This window comes from Propithecus coquereli, unplaced genomic scaffold (assembly GCF_000956105.1).
Source record: "Propithecus coquereli isolate 6110/MARCELLA unplaced genomic scaffold, Pcoq_1.0 Scaffold170, whole genome shotgun sequence".
Lineage (NCBI taxonomy): Eukaryota > Metazoa > Chordata > Mammalia > Primates > Indriidae > Propithecus > Propithecus coquereli.
The window spans coordinates 3,788,192-3,807,023 of record NW_012141636.1 but is presented as its reverse complement, the minus strand read 5'-3'; the positions used below and the strand labels follow the sequence as shown (position 1 = coordinate 3,807,023).

Sequence of the window (18,832 nt, the reverse complement as noted above, 5' to 3'; positions counted from 1 at the left end):
CCAAAGCTAGTGTAAGGAATTTTTTTAAAAAAGAAACTAAAAGAAAAAAATCTTGACAAATCAAGAGTTCAGCCTTCTCAGGTTAAATTATGCATAAGTAAAATTTATTAATACAAGTGTCTCAATGACCATATATTTCAGGCAAAAAGAAGTATGTTCATGACACAACTATCAAAAGATACACTTTGAGATTACAGACATAGAGAATTGTCAGTTTACACTGTCCATAATATGATGCTGTACTCTCATATAATAATCATTAAGTTCTTATAAATTAATTGTGTTGTACCTCAATAGTGGATTCCATTCTCCTCCATTCTGCAAAAACATCATTGTAACTGTAACTGCTCAACTGTCAGCAAATTTAGTCTTCTGGAAGAGATATCAGAGAAAAACTGCCCTAAATGAAGAATTAGCTTAGCAGATACTATAACAACTAGCATCGCAGTAAGCTCCAAGATGATGATCACTGGATTTATGTCTCCCAATTAAATGACAAGTATCTTAACCAGACAGCTGGACCACCACTCCATCAGGAGACTTTAAACCAACGATTCTTAAGAATCCTCCCAAAGCCAACATCTTTGGAGGAAAACTACTAATCAAGACCCTCAAATCAAGCAAATGACAACAGGAAATAGCTTATTCCTAAGGCACCAAGATCAATTTTCTGATACCTCTGCTCCATTTCCCTCTTTTGCTTATTATGGTTTGGCACTCCCTAAAAATTGCCTAAAGGTTTGTCAATATGCTCTCACATATCTTCATCATTTTATTCTTCATCTTTTATTGTCTTTTTTGGCCGCCTTAAGAAATACAAGACGTTTGAGCAGTTTTCTCAGACCACAGCTACTCCCTGAATCTTTTAAATTCCACTGTAAAAAAATAACTGTTCATTTAAACTCTTGGGGAGGTCAGTTTACTCTCATAGATATCTGATATTTGAACTTTCTTCATATCATTAACCCCAATCTTCACTCTTGTAAAAACTGGATCTTTACCCCAATTCAACAAAATACTTCTGCTAAAATCATTACAGCACTGTCAGCAGAACCAAGCTGAACCAGGGGAGGGGACAAATGCTGGAACTATCCTCACTGCATTAGTCAGTTTTCTCCAAAGATTTTCCAGACGTCTCTGCATGAACTATTTAACTCCACTGAGAATATGCCCACCTCAAGGAAACAATTATTGGTTCACTCCTGTTGTGATAATTATATTCCCAATATTTTCTGTAACCCACTTAGGGATTACTTATGCCAACATCAGGCTTTCATCTGCCTCATATATGCAAACCTATCCTGTATACAGAACAACTGTTAAGAGATTTTCAGATATTTAAAACCCTTTTCTCTCCAGTGTACCATGTTTCCCTAAAAAGGATAACCACAATCTTCCAAAACCAGGCAGGTATAGGCTACTCAGCAGAGCTCCTAGAAGGGATAATTGACTCTCTTTATGCATAATGTTCAAGATACTATTCCAACTAGAAAATGTGGTCCAAAATTTGACTACCATCATCTGCTCTGGAAGCCCAATAAACTAGTTTAAATTCACTACCCAAGATTGTCATGGACAATCACATAGTCTTTGATTTCCTCTTACCAAGCCAAGAGGCAGGTTGTGTTAGTACTTTCTGTTGGACCTCTATAAAAATTACTGGGTAGGTAGAACGGGTTTTAATTAGGCTAAAGGAAGAAGCTGGTTGCCTCTGTAGAATAGACCCAGCTGTACTTGTTAGAACATGTTTTTGTAGCTTGGGTTTGGCAATCTAGGTCCTGGGTACAAATTCTAGTATAAGAATAATCACTTTGCTTCTGGTAATTGTATTGCAATTGGCTGATACTTTTTGTTCACAGTATTAAATGCTGTTGTATAGCCATCAAGTCACATGATTGATTCAACAATTACTATCGTTTGAATATTTGTCTCCTCCAAAACTCATGTTGAAATTAAATCCCCAATGTGGTGGTACTGGAAGGGACAGCCTTTAAGAGGTGATTGGAGAATGAGGGCTCGGCCCACATGAATGGATTACTCCATTCATGGATTAATGGGCTCTCATGGGAAGGGAATTGGTGGTTTTATAAGAAGAGAAAGTAAGACCTGAGCTGGCATGCTAGCACTCTCAGTCCCTGCGATGTGATACCCTGAGCTGTCTTGGCACTCTTGAGATTTTTTGGGTCCCCGCCAGTGTGAAGGTTCTTACCAGATGTGGCCCCTTAACCCTGGACTTCTCAGCCTCCATAATTGTAAGATACATAATTCTTGTCTTTATAAATTACCCAGTTTCAGGTAGTCTGTGATAAGCAACAGAAAATGGACTAATACAACAATGTTCATTAACAAGAAGACCTGAGCCTAATCACTACCATTGAAAACCTGATACACAATTATAACTCAGTAAATAGCAATACAGATCTAGATTAATCACAACTCTAAAAGATAGCAGTCTAACCTTCAACTCAGGCTGAAGAAAGACCAGAAAAGAACCGAGAACTTGCAAAAATATACAACTTGCAAAATGTGTAAGTTGTGGCAATGTAAGAAACTACCTAAGCTTCAATTCTTACTGCCAGCTCAACCAAATTCATGTTTCAAGACCATACACTGACCCAACAAATAACTTTGCACAGATTTATGTGTTCTAAAAACATAGACTATTCCAGCAATTCCCTAGTTTCCAAATTTTCACCAACATCTGCCGAGACAATCCAAAACTAACTCCAGGCCCCAAACTTCTATATGTACCCTTCCTTTGGAGATTCCTCATGGTTTCTCTGGTGCAGCAAGCTAATAAACCTAGCTTTCATTACAGGTGAGATCCTGGTAGTCTTTGGCCAATGGGCTTCACCAGTATAAATGAGTCAAACGGTTCTCTTTTAAATAAGACACAAAGGTTCTACCTTCATATGCATGTGAATCCTATATTAAATACATAAATGCCTAGTAACATTACTAGTATTAAATAAGAGTTCATCGCTATTAATCATGGCTATTTTATTAAATAAAAATGTATAAAGCTGCAGATATAAAAACTGACAGCCAACCTGTGCTAATTAAAAACACTTGTAATCTTAATACTCCTTGAAAATAATTTTTTCTTATCTAAAAAATGTGTATTTGATATGTTTTTCAAAAGTTTCCCAAATTTTGAGATAGCTGATTTAAAGTTAACTAATCTAACAAGCCTCTACAAAAATAACTGAAACATTACATATGCAATGGCATTGGCATACTACTGTTGTGAACAAGCTTTATTTTTAAGTAAAAAATGAAAGCCCAAACAAACTGTTTTGTCTCTGAATAGTATTATAATCTTAAGGGGATAAAAAGTCATTAATGACAAATGTATTTTCATTTTTCAATGTTTTTAATTTTTTATAAAGATATTAATTAAGCCTCACAGTCACTAAGCAATTTTTAAACTTAGGTTTCATGATCCTTTTGACTTCATGCTTTTAAAACGGAGTCATTTATCTTCAAAATATGACAACTTTCAGAATCCATTAAAAATTATTTTATTTAAATTATGTTTTCCAAAAGAGAGGGTTCTGTGCTAGTCGTCTTTGAAAGTTTTCATACCTAGAAAAGAAAATGCATATTATTTCCAAGAAAACTGATACAGGATCTTTCATAATCTGCCAAATGACTTACCAAAAACAATTTTATATGCCACTTCTAAAAACCTAAGATAAAAAAGCTAAAAAGGTAATCTAGAAATTTAATTATTCTTATAAAAAGATAGCAAGTATAGTGATTTAAGTATGAGAGCAGTTTTGATTAGCTTTTATCAGAGAAGGAATCATAATAAATTTTAGTAATTGTTATCTTCTGCAAACTTGAGAGCTATTAAAAGAAGGAACCTAAGGAAAAATATCAAATCATATTCCCTCATTTTGTAGACGAGCAGATGAGAGTAATTTGCTAAAGGTCACATAGCTAGCTACATTGTGACACAGCTCAAACCTAGTACATCTCAGTGCTCTCCATGCTACACACACCATGGTATCATTTCTCAACAAACTCCTCTTAAGCATCCCCCCACCACTGGGATATTCAAAGTATAAAGAAATATCTACAAAACAGAAACATGGGTAAGTTGGGCAAAAATATTTATTAGTCATTCATGTTCAGGGTGCAGTGTACCCTGATACCCTAAATGTACATCCTTATTACAGATAAAGACTTTCTAAACTTAAGAAAAAAAAGTTTTGATTGATATTTCAAGTCTCATATGTAGTACTTTCAAGGCAAAATATACAAAAATTTACGACCTTAATAGTGGTTCCTAAAACATAGGCAATTATATTTTCCTGTCTTTATAGGTTCATAATGGCTACTATATAAACAGAATATTTACAGTAAGAACCGTTCCTGATCTGAACTCGATAATACACACTTTAATGGCATGTAAATATTAATGCTGATGTATGCTGATGTCCACGATAAAAGTACATGTTTAAATGTCAAAGAAGGAATACATTCACAAGCAATACAGATATTCAGTTACTGACAGTCTTAATGTTAGAGATAGAGAATACCTCATACCATTTCAGAACCACATTGGCTGGAATGAACATTTCAGAGGGACTTGGTGTCATCTGGGCCTGAGACACAGCAAATGATGAAGCAAAATTGTAGAAGTTGTCCAGCATCTTTTGTGTGAACTATAAAGTTAATAATAGATTAATGGATTATACTAAATATTCCATTTAGACTTCAATATTTTTAATTAAAAATGTTCCTGTATGAAATTGGTTTTAAGAACTGTAAGTTCCAAGATAATTCAGTGCTGAAAGTTAAGCATTAAAATGTTATTTTAATGTTCAGGGTGCGATATACCCTGATACCCTAAATATACATGTTTATTACAGATCAAGACTCTCTAAACTTAAGAAAAGAAGTTTAGTCATAAAATTTGACTCATAAAATGACATTGTAGAATATGTTATTCACTTTGGAAAAAAAAAAGGAAAGTTTTTTTCCTCAAAATATTTTCTTTCATCTCCACATCTGTATTCAGTAAGTTCCCCTCCTCAAATGCCACTCTCCTAAAATCAACCTATTTTCTCATATAAAATAGTAACCAGCTCTAAGAAATCTTTTTCTTGCCAGAAAGAGTTTAAATTGATAAAAAAGCAGCTGGTTACTTCCCATCTTTAAAAAGAAAAGTAGTATTATTCTATTTCCTCTATTTCCTAACCTGTTTTTTCTCATTGATCCTAAAATGGTCAAATTCACTAAAAATCCTCCAAGTCTCCTTGGTAGAAGCTAAAAGTAAACTGATTCGTATTTCCTGAGAATCAGATGGGTTTAAGTACTAAACCTAAAAGTAAACGTACTTCTAGAGATAATACTACCTTCTACTCACTCAAAAATATAAAACCAGCCATGAAGGCTCCTGCTGTCTCTTCTCTACACAAGAGAAATCATCTTAATTAGGTGTTTTAATTTGTTTGTTTAATAATATGAAGGTAATTTAATCCAAGAGACTCTACTTTAGGGTACTTGAATTAATATCAGAGTTCAGTATGATCATTAACTAAAAGATCAATATTAGAAAAAAAATCAACAGTAGCCCTCCACACCAATGAAAACAATTTTTAAATGTAACTTTAAAAAGATTCAATTGAAAATACAAAGTCTTTCCAATACCTAGAAAAAAAATGCTGAGACAAGCTGATAGGACATTTTGTGGAAAATATGATAAAGTATGATAAATATTGAGAAACAGAAAACAAAAGGGCCTATAAATACATATCATGTTCAATGGAAGGATATACTGTGTCACAGATGGGAAGACAATGGTAGAAGTGGCCAGTTCTCCCCCAAATAAACCTGTAAATCCAATGCTATTTCCAACCAAATTCCAACAAGGTTTTTCATGAAACTTGACAAGCTGATACTGTTTCACGGAACTCAACAAGCCACTAAAATTATTATGAAGAATACCTAAACATATTTTGATAACTAGGAAGAGGAACTTGCCCTACCAGGTACTAAGACTTATTGGCAAAGGAACAAGCAAATAAACTAATTGGAATAAAAGAGAGAGCACAGAAAAAAAAAAACTAAGCACATGTGACAACATGGTATATAAGAAAGACACTATTACTCAGGGGTAACAAAAAAAAAAAAAAAAATGGGACTAACTATTCAATTAATGGGGCTAGGACTGGTTTTCCAGAGGGGAAACATGAATTTAAATCTCTTCTCATATTAGCCTGAGCAAGAGTGAGACCCTATCTCTATGAAAAACAGAAAAATTAGCTAGGTGTCGTGGCACGTGCCTGTAGTCCCAGCTATTTGGGAAACTGAAGGAGGAGGATCGCTTGAGCCCAGGAGTTTGAGGTTGCAGTGAGCTACGGTAACGCCACTGCACTCTACCCAGGGCGACAAGAGCAAGACTCGGGCTCCAAATAAATAAAATAAAATAAAAAGTAAAGCTTTAAGGCTTTAAGAACCATAGAAAAACATCTTTATATATCAGGGTAGGGAAAGATTTCTCAAATATCAAAAAAAAATACTCCAAAAATCATAAAGGAAGCAACTAATAAGCTTACCTACTTAAAAATATTATATTTATTTATTTGGAGACAGAATCTTGCTCTTGTCGCCCTGGGTAGAGTGCAGTGGCGTTACCGTAGCTCACTGCAACCTCAAACTCCTGGGCTCAAGCGATCCTCCTCCTTCAGTTTCCCAAATAGCTGGGACTACAGGCACGTGCCACGACACCTAGCTAATTTTTCTGTTTTTCATAGAGATAGGGTCTCACTCTTGCTCAGTGTATGCAAAGACATCACAAGCAATACTTAAAAGACAAGCAACATACTAGAAGGAGAAATCTGCAATATATTTAACAAAGGATTATTATCAGAACACATAAAAGCCACTTCCCAAAAGACTAAATTAAAAAGTGCAAAAAGCAATACAAAAGAAAATCGGACAAAACATATAAACAATTTCTATAAAAGGAAATACAAATGCAGCCCAAAATGTGAAAAGATGCTCACGATCACTAGTAATCAAGAAATACAAATGAAAATAATATTCTAATTTTCACCCACCAGCCAGTTAGGCAAAATTTTAAGATTTTGATAAATGTTAATGAGAATATATAAACATCTATCAATACAGAAATGAAAAACTGTTGAGCAAACAGTAAGTTGTACAGAATGATACCATTTATATTTGTTTTTAAAACATACAAAATAAACAAACAAGAAGGAAAAATAAAGGAACTAGAAAACAAGGGATTGAACCCAGAAGAGAAACAAAAGGAATCTCTATAGTAATTGTGAAAGAAAATAATATCTTGAAACTACAGCTATACAACAGGTCCAGTGAATAGTCAGACCACAGTAGAACAACAGTGAAAGGAGGGTTCCAAGAGGGATGTTTCCAGACAAATCTGATACATTTAAATCTACTGAATGGGAATTTACACTAGAAGAGTTTGGGCATAAATCAGAAATGGAAACACAGAGCTCTATACAAAGGAAAAAAGTGAGGAAAATGAAACTAGGAAAAATAAAAAGTTATACAAGAAATGATTGTACTACATGTGGCTCAGTTCTGAAAAATATTTACCTAGTTGTAATACTGAAAACTCTGAGTATTAATTTAATGAAAATTTATATTGGGAAAGTGGGGAGAAAAGTGTGTATGTTAGGGAGCAGGAGAGTAAGAGAACTACAATCATCATGTTTCATATTGGTAGGTCAATGGAAAACATCTGTAACAGAAAAAAATAGACTAAGCAAGGTTTCTCTGATACGTGGAAGTAATAAACGCTAGAAAAAAATAGGTTTAAAAAGGGTTAAAAGTGATAGCTTCTGAGGAAAATATAACAGTTATAACAGGACAACTATTTTGCATATAAAACTATTTGAGTTTTAAACCAAGGATATGTGCTACTTTAATAAAAATTTAAATAAGAGTAACTGAGAGCAATTAAATTAGAAACATGTTTAAACACATATACAAATAGTACTATACATATTTTGTATGTATAGTAGATACACAGAAATTTTTTTAAATTGCTAAATATGGATAGGAAAAATATATGAAGTTAGAAGAGTACATGGAAAGTACATGCAAAGTAAAAGGGAGAGAGAGAAGCAGGCAGCAGTGACCTGTAGCATTTTATTTCTTTTTTAAAAAAATTAGTAGCAAATATGCAAAATATAACAGTTAAATCTAGGTGAAAGAAACTTAGAAGTCTTAGTACAAACCCTACTATAAAAAGAGCTCTATGAAGAGAGTTTTGTCTACCTATTCATATCTATTTGTGCTTAGAAAATGCCTGGCACAGAGGAGATTAAACAATAACTATTTATGGGATGTATAAATTATTCTCTGTACTGTCTTGTGTATTTAAAATATTTCATAATAAAATGTTTAATAAAAAATGTAAGTGCTTTCTTAAAAAGCTCAAATAATTTAGTTACAGTAAAAAGTCTTCTTACCCTTCTCCAGGGATAACTTAACATTTTGGTGTGTATTTTCCAGAAACTTCTAATGCCATCTACATGGGATACTGTAAGTATTGTTTTACAGTTTGTTTTCAGCACAGCAGTTTATTTTTTAAATTACTGGAAAAAAAATTTTGAGATCCAGACTCTGTCATTCTTATTTCAGCCCATTTTCAAGAGATCATATGACAAATCTGCCTTTAAATTCATGACCACAACCTTCAAAAGTGTGCCTTTGGTGCTGCCCAACAAATCCATAAGGTTTCCCTAGACCATTCACCCTCCTCCTCCTCTTCTCAAGGACTTATTTAATAGTCCTTTTAAATTTTCTAATATCTCCTTTCCCCTCAATTTTAGCTGATGATCTTTCTATTTCACCGAGCAAAGAGCAGAAATCAGGAGAGCCTGCACAAGTTCATCTACCAACCTCCTACATCCATACCCATATAGCCATTATCCTATCTGAAGTGAACACCTCCACATATGCTGCCAGTTTCTACTCAAGGATACTGCTTTAGCAATTCTCCCTGCTCTCTTATGCCAGTTTTTTCCTCTCAAAATTAGGGTAAGTGAAATAAGCCAAGTATAGAAAGACAAATACTGCATGATCTTTCTTATATGTAGAATCTAAAAAAAGTTGAACTCATAGAAGCAGAGAGCAGAATAGTGGTTGCCAGGGGTTGGGGAGTGGAGGGGAGGAAAATGAGGAGATGCTGGTCAAAGAGTACAAAGTTTCAGTTTGACAGGATGAATAGGTTCTGGAAATCTGTTGTACAACATGGAGACTACAGTTAATAATAATGTATAATTAAAATTTGCTAAGAGATTAGATCTTAAATGTTGTCACCACAAAAAAAATAAGTATGTGAGGTGGATGGATATGTTAACTAGCTTGATTTAATCATTTCACAACGTAAACATATCAAAACATCACACTGTATACCATAAATATATACAATTTTGTCAATTATACCTTAATAAAGTGGGGGGAGGAGGAAAACAATGAAATAAGCATTGTATTACCTGAGTGAATGAGTCAACTGAGGATACGGCAGCATTGCCTACAGGAGTCTGCTGAGCCAGACTGTCTAATAATTCCACTGAAATTCCAATCTGAGCAACAGATGGAGTTCGGACAATATTCATGGCTCCAAAAGGATGTTGGCTTCCTTCTCCTGAAAGAAATTAACATGGGCCACATATTTCAAATTTAACTTGTAGTCATAAAAATTCCTTTGTAAATATGTGAAATACCTCTAATTTATATATACTAAAAAGTTTTCTTATGCGCAAGTTTGTTTTTTTTCAGATATACGTAAAAGGCTACTTAGTTTTTAGTACAAATGAACAAACAACAAGAGAACTAAAAGTTTCCCACCAGGAAAACAGCTGTTACTTTTCTTAAACTACTAAAGCTAGAAACAATAACAGAATGAGAGAAAAATAAGTAAGAATTAATTAGATAAAATACTCTCAATGTTAACTCTAAAAGGATACTGTTGAAGATTTTTAGAACTAGTTTTAATATTCTCTGACTATTCCATTAAAGAAAGATCTTTACATTGTCATTATTACCAATAAACAACATGGCATATTTTACTAAATGCCACAGATCATCCCTCTCTATACTTATCAAATAGGCAATAAAGAAATCTGCAGCTTATTCATGAAAAATATTTATTAACTTTTCCCCTTTATATAAAACTGAATCATTAAATATACATCTCAGCAACCACCTGTAAGTGCCATTTAACTTATACTGGGAAAATATAAACCAATTTTATTAATCCATATAAGACATAATCATAAAGGTTAGTCCAATGAAGGAAAAAAATCATATAATCAATAAATTTTTAGATTTGCTGTTTTCATATGGCTATAAAATGTTTAATCAAATACTGATGAACAAAAAATCTGGGACAACACATACTTCTAATAACTAATACTCACTGCAAGTATCAAAACCTCTTAAATTTTCAAGCACATGAATAAAAACTTATAAATGTGCTTTTCTGTGATTTAAACACACACATACACACCACTCTCACTAAACATGGCTAGTTTCAGGTTTTTTCGATATTTTAAAATTATTTTGTCTGGGCATGATGGCTCACACCTGTAATCCCAGCACTCTGGGAGACTGAGGCAGGAGGATTGCTTGAGGCTAGGAATTCAAGACCGGTCTGGGAAACATAGCAAAATCCTGTCTCTACCAAAAAAAAAAGAAAGAAAAGAAAAATTAGCTGGGTGTGCTGGTGCATGCTTGTAGTCCCAACTACTTGGAAGGCTGAGACGGGAGGGTCATTTGAACCCAGGAGTTTGAGGCTGCAGTGACCTATGATTGTGCCACTGAACTTCAGCCTGGGTGACAGAATGAGACCTTGTCTCTATAAAAATAAAAAACAAAATTTCAAAATTAAAAAAAAAAAAATGGCCAGGTACAGTGGCTCACCTATAATCCTAGCACTTTGGGAGGCTGAGGCAGGAGGATCACTTGAAGCCAGAAGTTTGAAGTCAGCCTGAGCAACAGTGAGACCCTGCCTCTACAAAAAATAGTAGCCAGGCATGGTGGTCACACCTGTAGTCCCAGCTACTAGGGAGGCTGAGGTAGGAGGATCACTTGAGCCCAGGAGTTTGAGGTTACAGTGAGCTATGAGCCCACCACTGCACTCTAGCCCAGAGTAGAGACCCTGTCTCAAAAAATAAATAAATAAAGTGAATTCCTTAAGACAGGATAGAGTTGGGTCACGTTTTTAATACATTCTACCAATCTCTGCCTTTTAAGTGGAGAGTTTAATTGTGTTAAATGATACTTGCTAGTGTACCATTTTAATTTCCTTGTCATTTCTTTTACTACATATTTTTTGTTATTTTCTTAGTGCTTGCACTGGGGATTATAATATCTTAATTTATAAAACCTAGTTTGGATTAATACTTAATTTCAACAGTATACAAAAACTTTGCTCCTCTATAGTTACCCCTCCCCTTATGTTGTTACTGTTACAAATTGTATCATTATAGTGTGCCCATCAACACAAATTATAATTTTTGTTTTATCCAGTTGTCTTTTAAATCAGAAAAAAAAAGAGCAAAACAACCAACATGTACACTAAAACACAGACTTTTATATTTACCAATGTAGTTACAATACCAGTGTTATTCTGAACTACTGTCTTATGTCCTATAATTCAGCCTGAAGGAATCCCTTTAGCATTTCTTATAGGACGGGTCTGCCAGCAATAACTCAGTTTTTGTTTATCTAGGAAACTCTTCATTTCTCCTTCATTCCTGAAAGATAGTTTTGCTGGATACTGAATTCTTGGTTGACAGCTTTTTTTCTCTCAGAATTTTGAATGTTATTCCACTATCTTCTAAACTTCACAGTCTCTGATGAGAAATCGGCTATTAATCTTATCAAGGATCCTTGTAAGTGATGAATTATTTCTCTTGATGTTTTTAAGATTCTGTCTTTGAGTTTTATGATATGTCTTGGTGTGCAGTTTATCCTACTGAGTTCGTTGAGCTTCTTAAGTGTGTAGATTAATGTTTTTCATCAAATTTGAGAAGTTTCCAGGCATTATTTCTTCAAATATTATCTTAGTCTGTTCAGGCTGCTGTAACAAAATACCATAAATGGGGTGGTTTATAAACAATAGAGATTTATTTCTCACAGTTCTAGAGGCTGGAAGTCCACCATCAAAACACCAGCAGATTTGGTGTCTGGTGAAGGCCTGTTTTCTGGTTCATAGCACCTTCTTGCTATGTCCTCACATGGTAGAAGGGCCAGGGATCTCTTTCATTACTATTACATAAGGGCACTAATCTCATTCATGAGGGTTCCACCTCCATGACCTAGTCACCACCCACCTCCTAATACCTTGGGGGTTAAGATTTCAACATATAAATTGGGGGAGGAGGGACACAAACATTAAGCCCACAGCAAATATTCTTTCCACCTCTTCTCACTCTCCTTTCCCTCTGTTACTCCCATCACACTGTGTGTGCTGGTGTCTCACGGGTCTATAATAAGGCTCTGCTCTTCAAACTGGATAGTTCAATTAACTTATCTTCAAGTTCACTGATTCTTTCTTCTGTGTATTCAAATCTGCTATTGAAACCCTCTAGTAAATCTTTCATTTGTTATTATACTTTTCAGCTCTAGAATCTGTTTAGTTCTTTTTTTATAATTTCTATATTGATATTCTCTATTTGATGACACATCATCTTCATTTCCTTTAGCTCTCTGAGCATAATTAAGACAGTTTGCTTAAGTCTTTCTGCTTTTTGGGGACAGTTTCTGTTATTATAATAATTATAATTACTATACTTATAGAAATTATAAATTCTAAATTATATTATAAATTATAGAAATTATAATTATAAAAGCTATAAGTATAATAATGTCTTCTGTGTAAGGACCTTACTTTGTTTCTTTGTATGCCTCATAATTTTATATAGAAAAATGGACATTTTTAATATTACATTGTGGCAACTCTAGAAATCTGGTATTTCCCCCCTCTCAGAGTTTGTTGTTACTGTTTGTTATAGTTGTTTTCTTATTTAACGACTTTTCTGAACTAATTCTACAAAGTCTATTTCTTTGTGTGGCCACTGAAGTCTCTGTTCCAACAGTTTAGCGGTCAGCTAGCAATTAGAAAAAAATTTCATTAAACATCTGCAATCAAAAATTCTCCCAGTCTTTGCAGATGGGCTCTATGTGCTGGGACAAGCCCTGAATACCCAGCCAGGCAGTTTATAATTGCCTTAGCCTTCACTTCCTGCCTGTGCTAAGCCTTAAAGTCAGCGAGAAGAGAGCACTTAGGGCCTCCTCAGGTCTTTCCTGAGCATGCCTATCTCTCTGGGCATGCATGTCCCTTCTAGATTCCCAGGAATATGTCAGAGAATTTCAAAGCCCTCATTCCCCAAAGCGCCTCATTCCCAGCCTTTCCTCACAAGCTTTTTGGTTAGTCTGTTTTTTGCCGCAACTGTTGTCCTCTGCCTCAGGCACACTGACTAATACATATGTCTGTAAATATTTTTGGCAAACACCCCCAAAGTGGTCACTTTTGCACTGGGAGACTTCCCAGTGAGGTGAGAAAAAGGCAAACCTTTTGAGCCAGTCTTCCAGAAAGCGACCAGACAGATCAAAACAAGTTAATTACAATTCTTTGCGAATGAGGTCTATCCCACTCCCTGTACCAGTATCAACAATGGAGACTGTTATTTTCAAGGCTACCACTGAGGTGAGGAGCAGGGGATAGTAAAATGCCACAAAGCTCATTATTCTGAGATTCAGTGGTGTTTCTTGATTAAGTATTCTCCTTGGTGCTACAAGCTTTTATTTAGTTGCCAGAGTTCTGAAAAAGTTGGTTGTGACAGTTTTTGCCAGTATTTTTGCTGTTGCTGCTTTTGTGGAGAGATGGATTTTTGGAGTTCCTTACTTTACCATTTGGTTTATATTAAACCTAGAATTATGCTAAGTCCAGAAAATACACTGCTGTTTAGCTGCCTAACAAGCACCAGTGATACCAATTAAGAAAAGAGATTCAATACAATCTTCTATTGCCTTAGTTTGAACTACCTGGGAAGTGATTTGCTCCGGAAGAAAAGTCTTGTCATCTCTGACTTGCATCTTTTGTCACACACAAGCTCTTGGTGAAAGAGGCCCTAAGTTAAACTGGCTAAGACCCAGTGTAAGAGATAAGAAAATATTCTGACTTTTTCTTCATTTTAAAGCTCTGCACCACAAGAGCAACTTAAAAAAAAAAAAAAGATGCAAAGGTCTTCAACAATCTTTAATTTACATTTTCAGAGATATCTATTATGCAATTAAATTATTCCTTTAGTCAATCTTATTCTCAAAATGGGCTTGATTCAGTAGTTTATAATCTACAAGTACAAAGGTCCTTGTTTACAAACCATAAAATAGTGAAAAGAAATACTGGAACACAATAAACAAATTTACAATTAGTATTTAATTTCGCATCTGAATTTGTATCAGCCAAAGTAAAAAGAGGAAAACATGATCAGTTACACTCAGTGCCATTATCAAAAAATAAAATATCTATAAAAACAGCAGAGCAAGCAAAACATCTGACATGGTCTTTTAAAAAAAAGCATACACTAGATCAATTAAGTTCTCAACAACATTCTAGTAGTAAACGCAACAGCTAATTTTTTAAGACTGTTTCTCAAAGTGTCCCTCCTCCTTGTAAAGATGGTTTCTCCAGGCTCCTTTTATATTTCTTGAAATATGGCATAAACCTTTGAGCAATTCAATATGAAAATCATCAGTTAATGCAAGGACAAACCGAGGTTCACAGGCCGAATCTAGCCTACGACCTAGTTTGTATGATCTGGGAGTTAAGTTTTAAATTTTCAAAGGATTACTTAAAAAATATATATGCTATAGAGACCACATGTGACCTTCAAAGCCTAAAATATTTACTATCTGACCCTTTACAAAACAGTTTGCCAATCTCTGTTCTAGGCAATTCCATCATTCTTCCATTTTTTAAATTATTGTAATGCTTTTTAAAGCACAGTTGAGAATAATTGACAAGTAATGACAAAATAATTTCTTGGATGAAATAACAAAACATTTCAAGATAGAGAAAAAATAAGATCACTAATATCCCCCAAATGCAACTTAAATTTATAAAATAGTCCAGTGGACCCATATAGTAATTTCAAAATAAAATGAGTTTTATTCTATTAAAAAATATGTAAGTAAGTGTTCTCTTTGGAAGACCTCTATAAAAGAATAAAACTCATGAAATATCAATCTTTCTAATCATTAAAAGTGCTCAAAAGGAAAACTAAAAAACTAAGAACTGGTTAAGCTGTAAGTTTGCAGAGCAGCAAAGTGAGGACTAAAGAAAACAGTTATGGTAATTCACTATGCAGTGGCATTTGAGTATGATGACATATGCTACAAAGTTACATAAAAACAGCTTAATTATGTCTGCTTTAAAGCATTTTTAGTATCAAATATAAAAATTTAGAAATCAAATATATATTTCTGAAACCTTCTTGTTTCATTTCTATTGACAGCTTGACAAGCCTAAAATTACATGGGCAGTAAAAGTCACTCAACCGTTCTGAACTGCTTTCCTTATCTGGGTAATTTCTAGTATCCTTTCTAGTGCTAACATTCTATGATTTTATAAAAACATAATAACCATTTATTAAGCACCAACTGTGTGCCAGGCACTATTATGCATTTTACATATATTATCTCTGATGCCCACAAACACACTTGCACTGTGGGTATTATCTCCATTCTACCTGAATTCTCCTCTAAGGTTAAGTACTTTGGTCAAAATTACATACCCGGTAATGAGAATCACTGAGATTCCAAATAGGTCTATCAAGCTCCAAAGGTGACGCTCACTCCAGTTCATTATCCTACCTGTTTATATCAAATTCTATGGTATGAGCTCTTAACTGATTTTTACTCATTACTTACAAGGAAGCCATTCAAGAAAGTAAGTCAAGAAATGTCAGAGTAAACAATTCCTGTTCTGGCTCACTAGCTCCACTTCGTATGAACAGATTAATAGTAGCATCTTGATTTTGTTGTTCTTTCTAATCTCCTTGACAAGCTCAACCCATTTTAAAATGAAAACTAGAATTAGTTTAAACGTTTCCTCCTGGTAACTGAGTTGGATGAAATGAGAGACCACGATGCCCTATGTAAAGAAAGGTGAAGGCAATGAGATTAAAATATGGCAACAAGCCATAAAGGGAAAAGAGCAGAATTAAAAAGAAGAAATTCAAATGATGATTTATAAAAACTGTAATTTTAACATTTGTTAAAAATTATTCTTCAGTGTTAAGCGTTTTGTCATGGGCATTTGTAATGCCACTGCTGTTAAAGACAAAGAAAAGCTAAGCGACTGTGCCGTGTGCGTGTGTGTGTGTGTGTGTGTGTATGTGTATGTGTATGTATGTGTCTCTGTCTCCAGCGAATGATAAATAAACTGTGGCAAAAATTGATGAATGTGGAAAAAGAGTGTAAGGAATTCTTTGTACTATTCTTATAATTCTCCTCTAATTAAAAATTTTTTCAAAATAAAGTTATCTTAAATCCCTAATGCATTTTCATTCCAAACTAACAGTACCTCACAGTAAGGCCTTGGCCAAAATAAAATAAAACCCCACCATAAGGCCTCATTTACTCCGAAGGCCTGAAACATAAAACATTAGCCTTTTCTCATAACAAAAGTATTCTACAAAGCTCTACCGATATTATTCGTTCACATAAACATATATCCCCTCTTTCTTATGCCACAGGTAATTTGAGCAACAATTTCTTACTCTTTTATTAAGTACAATCACATATTAAAGTGCTATAGACACAATAAAAAATATTTGTAAAACTCTACGTGTTTTTATTATATCTGACCTAATGTCCTACTCCCCCACCTGCTCTTGTAATCTCGGCCTCTTCTGTTTCCCATTTTCCATATAATTCTCCACTGTAGTTGTCACTGGAATTCTCCCTGACTGAGGCATTGAGCCATTTCCTCATTGTCTCTTGAAACACTTTACCAATAGTTAACCTACAGAGAAAAGGAAGGGTTTAAATTGAACCTTGTGTGTATGAAAGAGTTTGTGGATGTGGCTCAAACAAACTCTTCAAATAGTATATGAACTCTACAAATATTTACCTTTGACAGATAAATGCATATAAACAGCACAAATATACATAATACAAATTTTTTCAGTGACTAGTTTTGGTAAGAGAAACTGCTTTCCCTTTCCATTCAGAATCAAGTTTTTAAACCTTAATTTAAAAGATATTGTACTCATGTTCCCGATATATTGTGAACCAAAACTTCTTAAAGTTAACGTTACATGGCATCTCATTATTCATAGTTGTTGCAGGTTTTAACAGTTGTTTAAGTTGTTGTAACTGGAAACCAGTATTCAGCTGACCCTCTATATGAATGCTGAAAGGACTGTCAAGCTTTCTTATCTACCTTACAATTTAATGATACTACTTAGGCTAGATACCACTTTCAGAACTTTGCTAAAATATTTTTTTAAAAAATTTCAAAAAGCACTGTGATAGTACTAATAAAAAAACTAGAAAGAAATACTTAGGTATATGTGATTTCTAATTCTATTACATGTATTTTTTGTATTAATGAGATGGACACACATCAGAAAGGCACGGTATGGGCTAGTCAAAAGACTTCATAGAGAAAATTAAAGATGTAGTCTTTTGAGAAAATTCTCACGACAACCTGGACCTGATCATGAAATGCTCCTCTGGACCAGATTACGTCAAAACAAAAGTGACTAAATAATTTTTTTTTCAACTGTGAAGGATATGGAAATTCTAAACTTTGGGGAAAATACACAGAGTATCTACAGAGCTTTTGGTTTCCCATTATCTGACTCCCTTACATGCTATCAAGAGCTGCAATGTTGAATTTGGTACAAAGATAATGACAATAAAGATAAGTAAGTACTTTCAAAATAAATTACCAGGCCGGCGCGGTGGCTCACGCCTGTAATCCTAGCTCTCTGGGAGGACGAGGCGGGCAGATTGTTTGAGCTCAGGAGTTCGAAACCAGCCTGAGCAAGAGCGAGACCCCGTCTCTACTAAAAATAGAAAGAAATTAATTGGACAACTAAAAATATATGGAGAAATTAGCCGGGTATGGTGGCGCATGCCTGTAATCCCAGCTACTCAGGAGGCTGAGGCAGAAGGATCGCTTGAGCCCAGGAGTTTGAGGTTGCTGTGAGCTAGGCTGATGCCACGGCACTCACTCTAGCCCGGGCAAAAGAGTGAGACTCTGTCTCTCTCAATCAATCAATCAATCAATCAATAGATAAATCACCAAAATGTGATTTCTGCCCTGAAATTTTTGTCATTATATTCAGAACTTCACTAAGTAGACTAACAAGCAAGGAAAACTGAAGATGAGATCCTATAAAAACTACCATATCCAGTTTCACAGCTGTTACATACAAATGCTTATTTCTGTAATAGGAATTCATGGAACACTATGAAAAGTTAACAAGGCATACTGTAATTCCTGGAAAAAAACACTAAAAAAAACTAAGCCAAAGGTATACAGCTAAAAAACAGAACACATATGGATTAAAAAGCACTCAATCCAAAAGAATGACAAAAAGAGAGGGGAAAAAAAGAAGATTAACAGCAAGATAAAAATTTAAACCTAATCGTATAAATAACATTAATTATTAATAGACTAAAGATCCCATTTAAAAGGCAGAGATTGTAAGAATAGGTCAGAAAAAAAAAGGCAGCACCAAACTACATGTCATTTACACGAGATAGAGATTTATGTTAAAAATAAAAGGTAAAAGTATGTTAAAAG

At 34.4% G+C, this 18,832-nt stretch overlaps 1 protein-coding gene across 1 annotated transcript in view; it reads right to left on the bottom strand.

Moving 5' to 3' along the window:
* Positions 1 to 3,230: 3,230 nt before the first annotated feature.
* The window catches only part of LOC105808248 (chromosome unknown open reading frame, human C11orf73), a 33,647-nt gene continuing 18,045 nt past the window's right edge, over positions 3,231 to 18,832 (bottom strand). The window contains exons 3-5 of the mRNA XM_012641850.1: positions 9,501 to 9,652; positions 4,552 to 4,670; positions 3,231 to 3,585 (exon numbers count right to left, since the gene is read on the bottom strand). Of these exons, the coding sequence (XP_012497304.1) occupies positions 3,531 to 3,585; positions 4,552 to 4,670; positions 9,501 to 9,652 (326 nt within the window). The 3' untranslated portion in view covers positions 3,231 to 3,530. The remainder of the gene's footprint in view (positions 3,586 to 4,551; positions 4,671 to 9,500; positions 9,653 to 18,832) is intronic.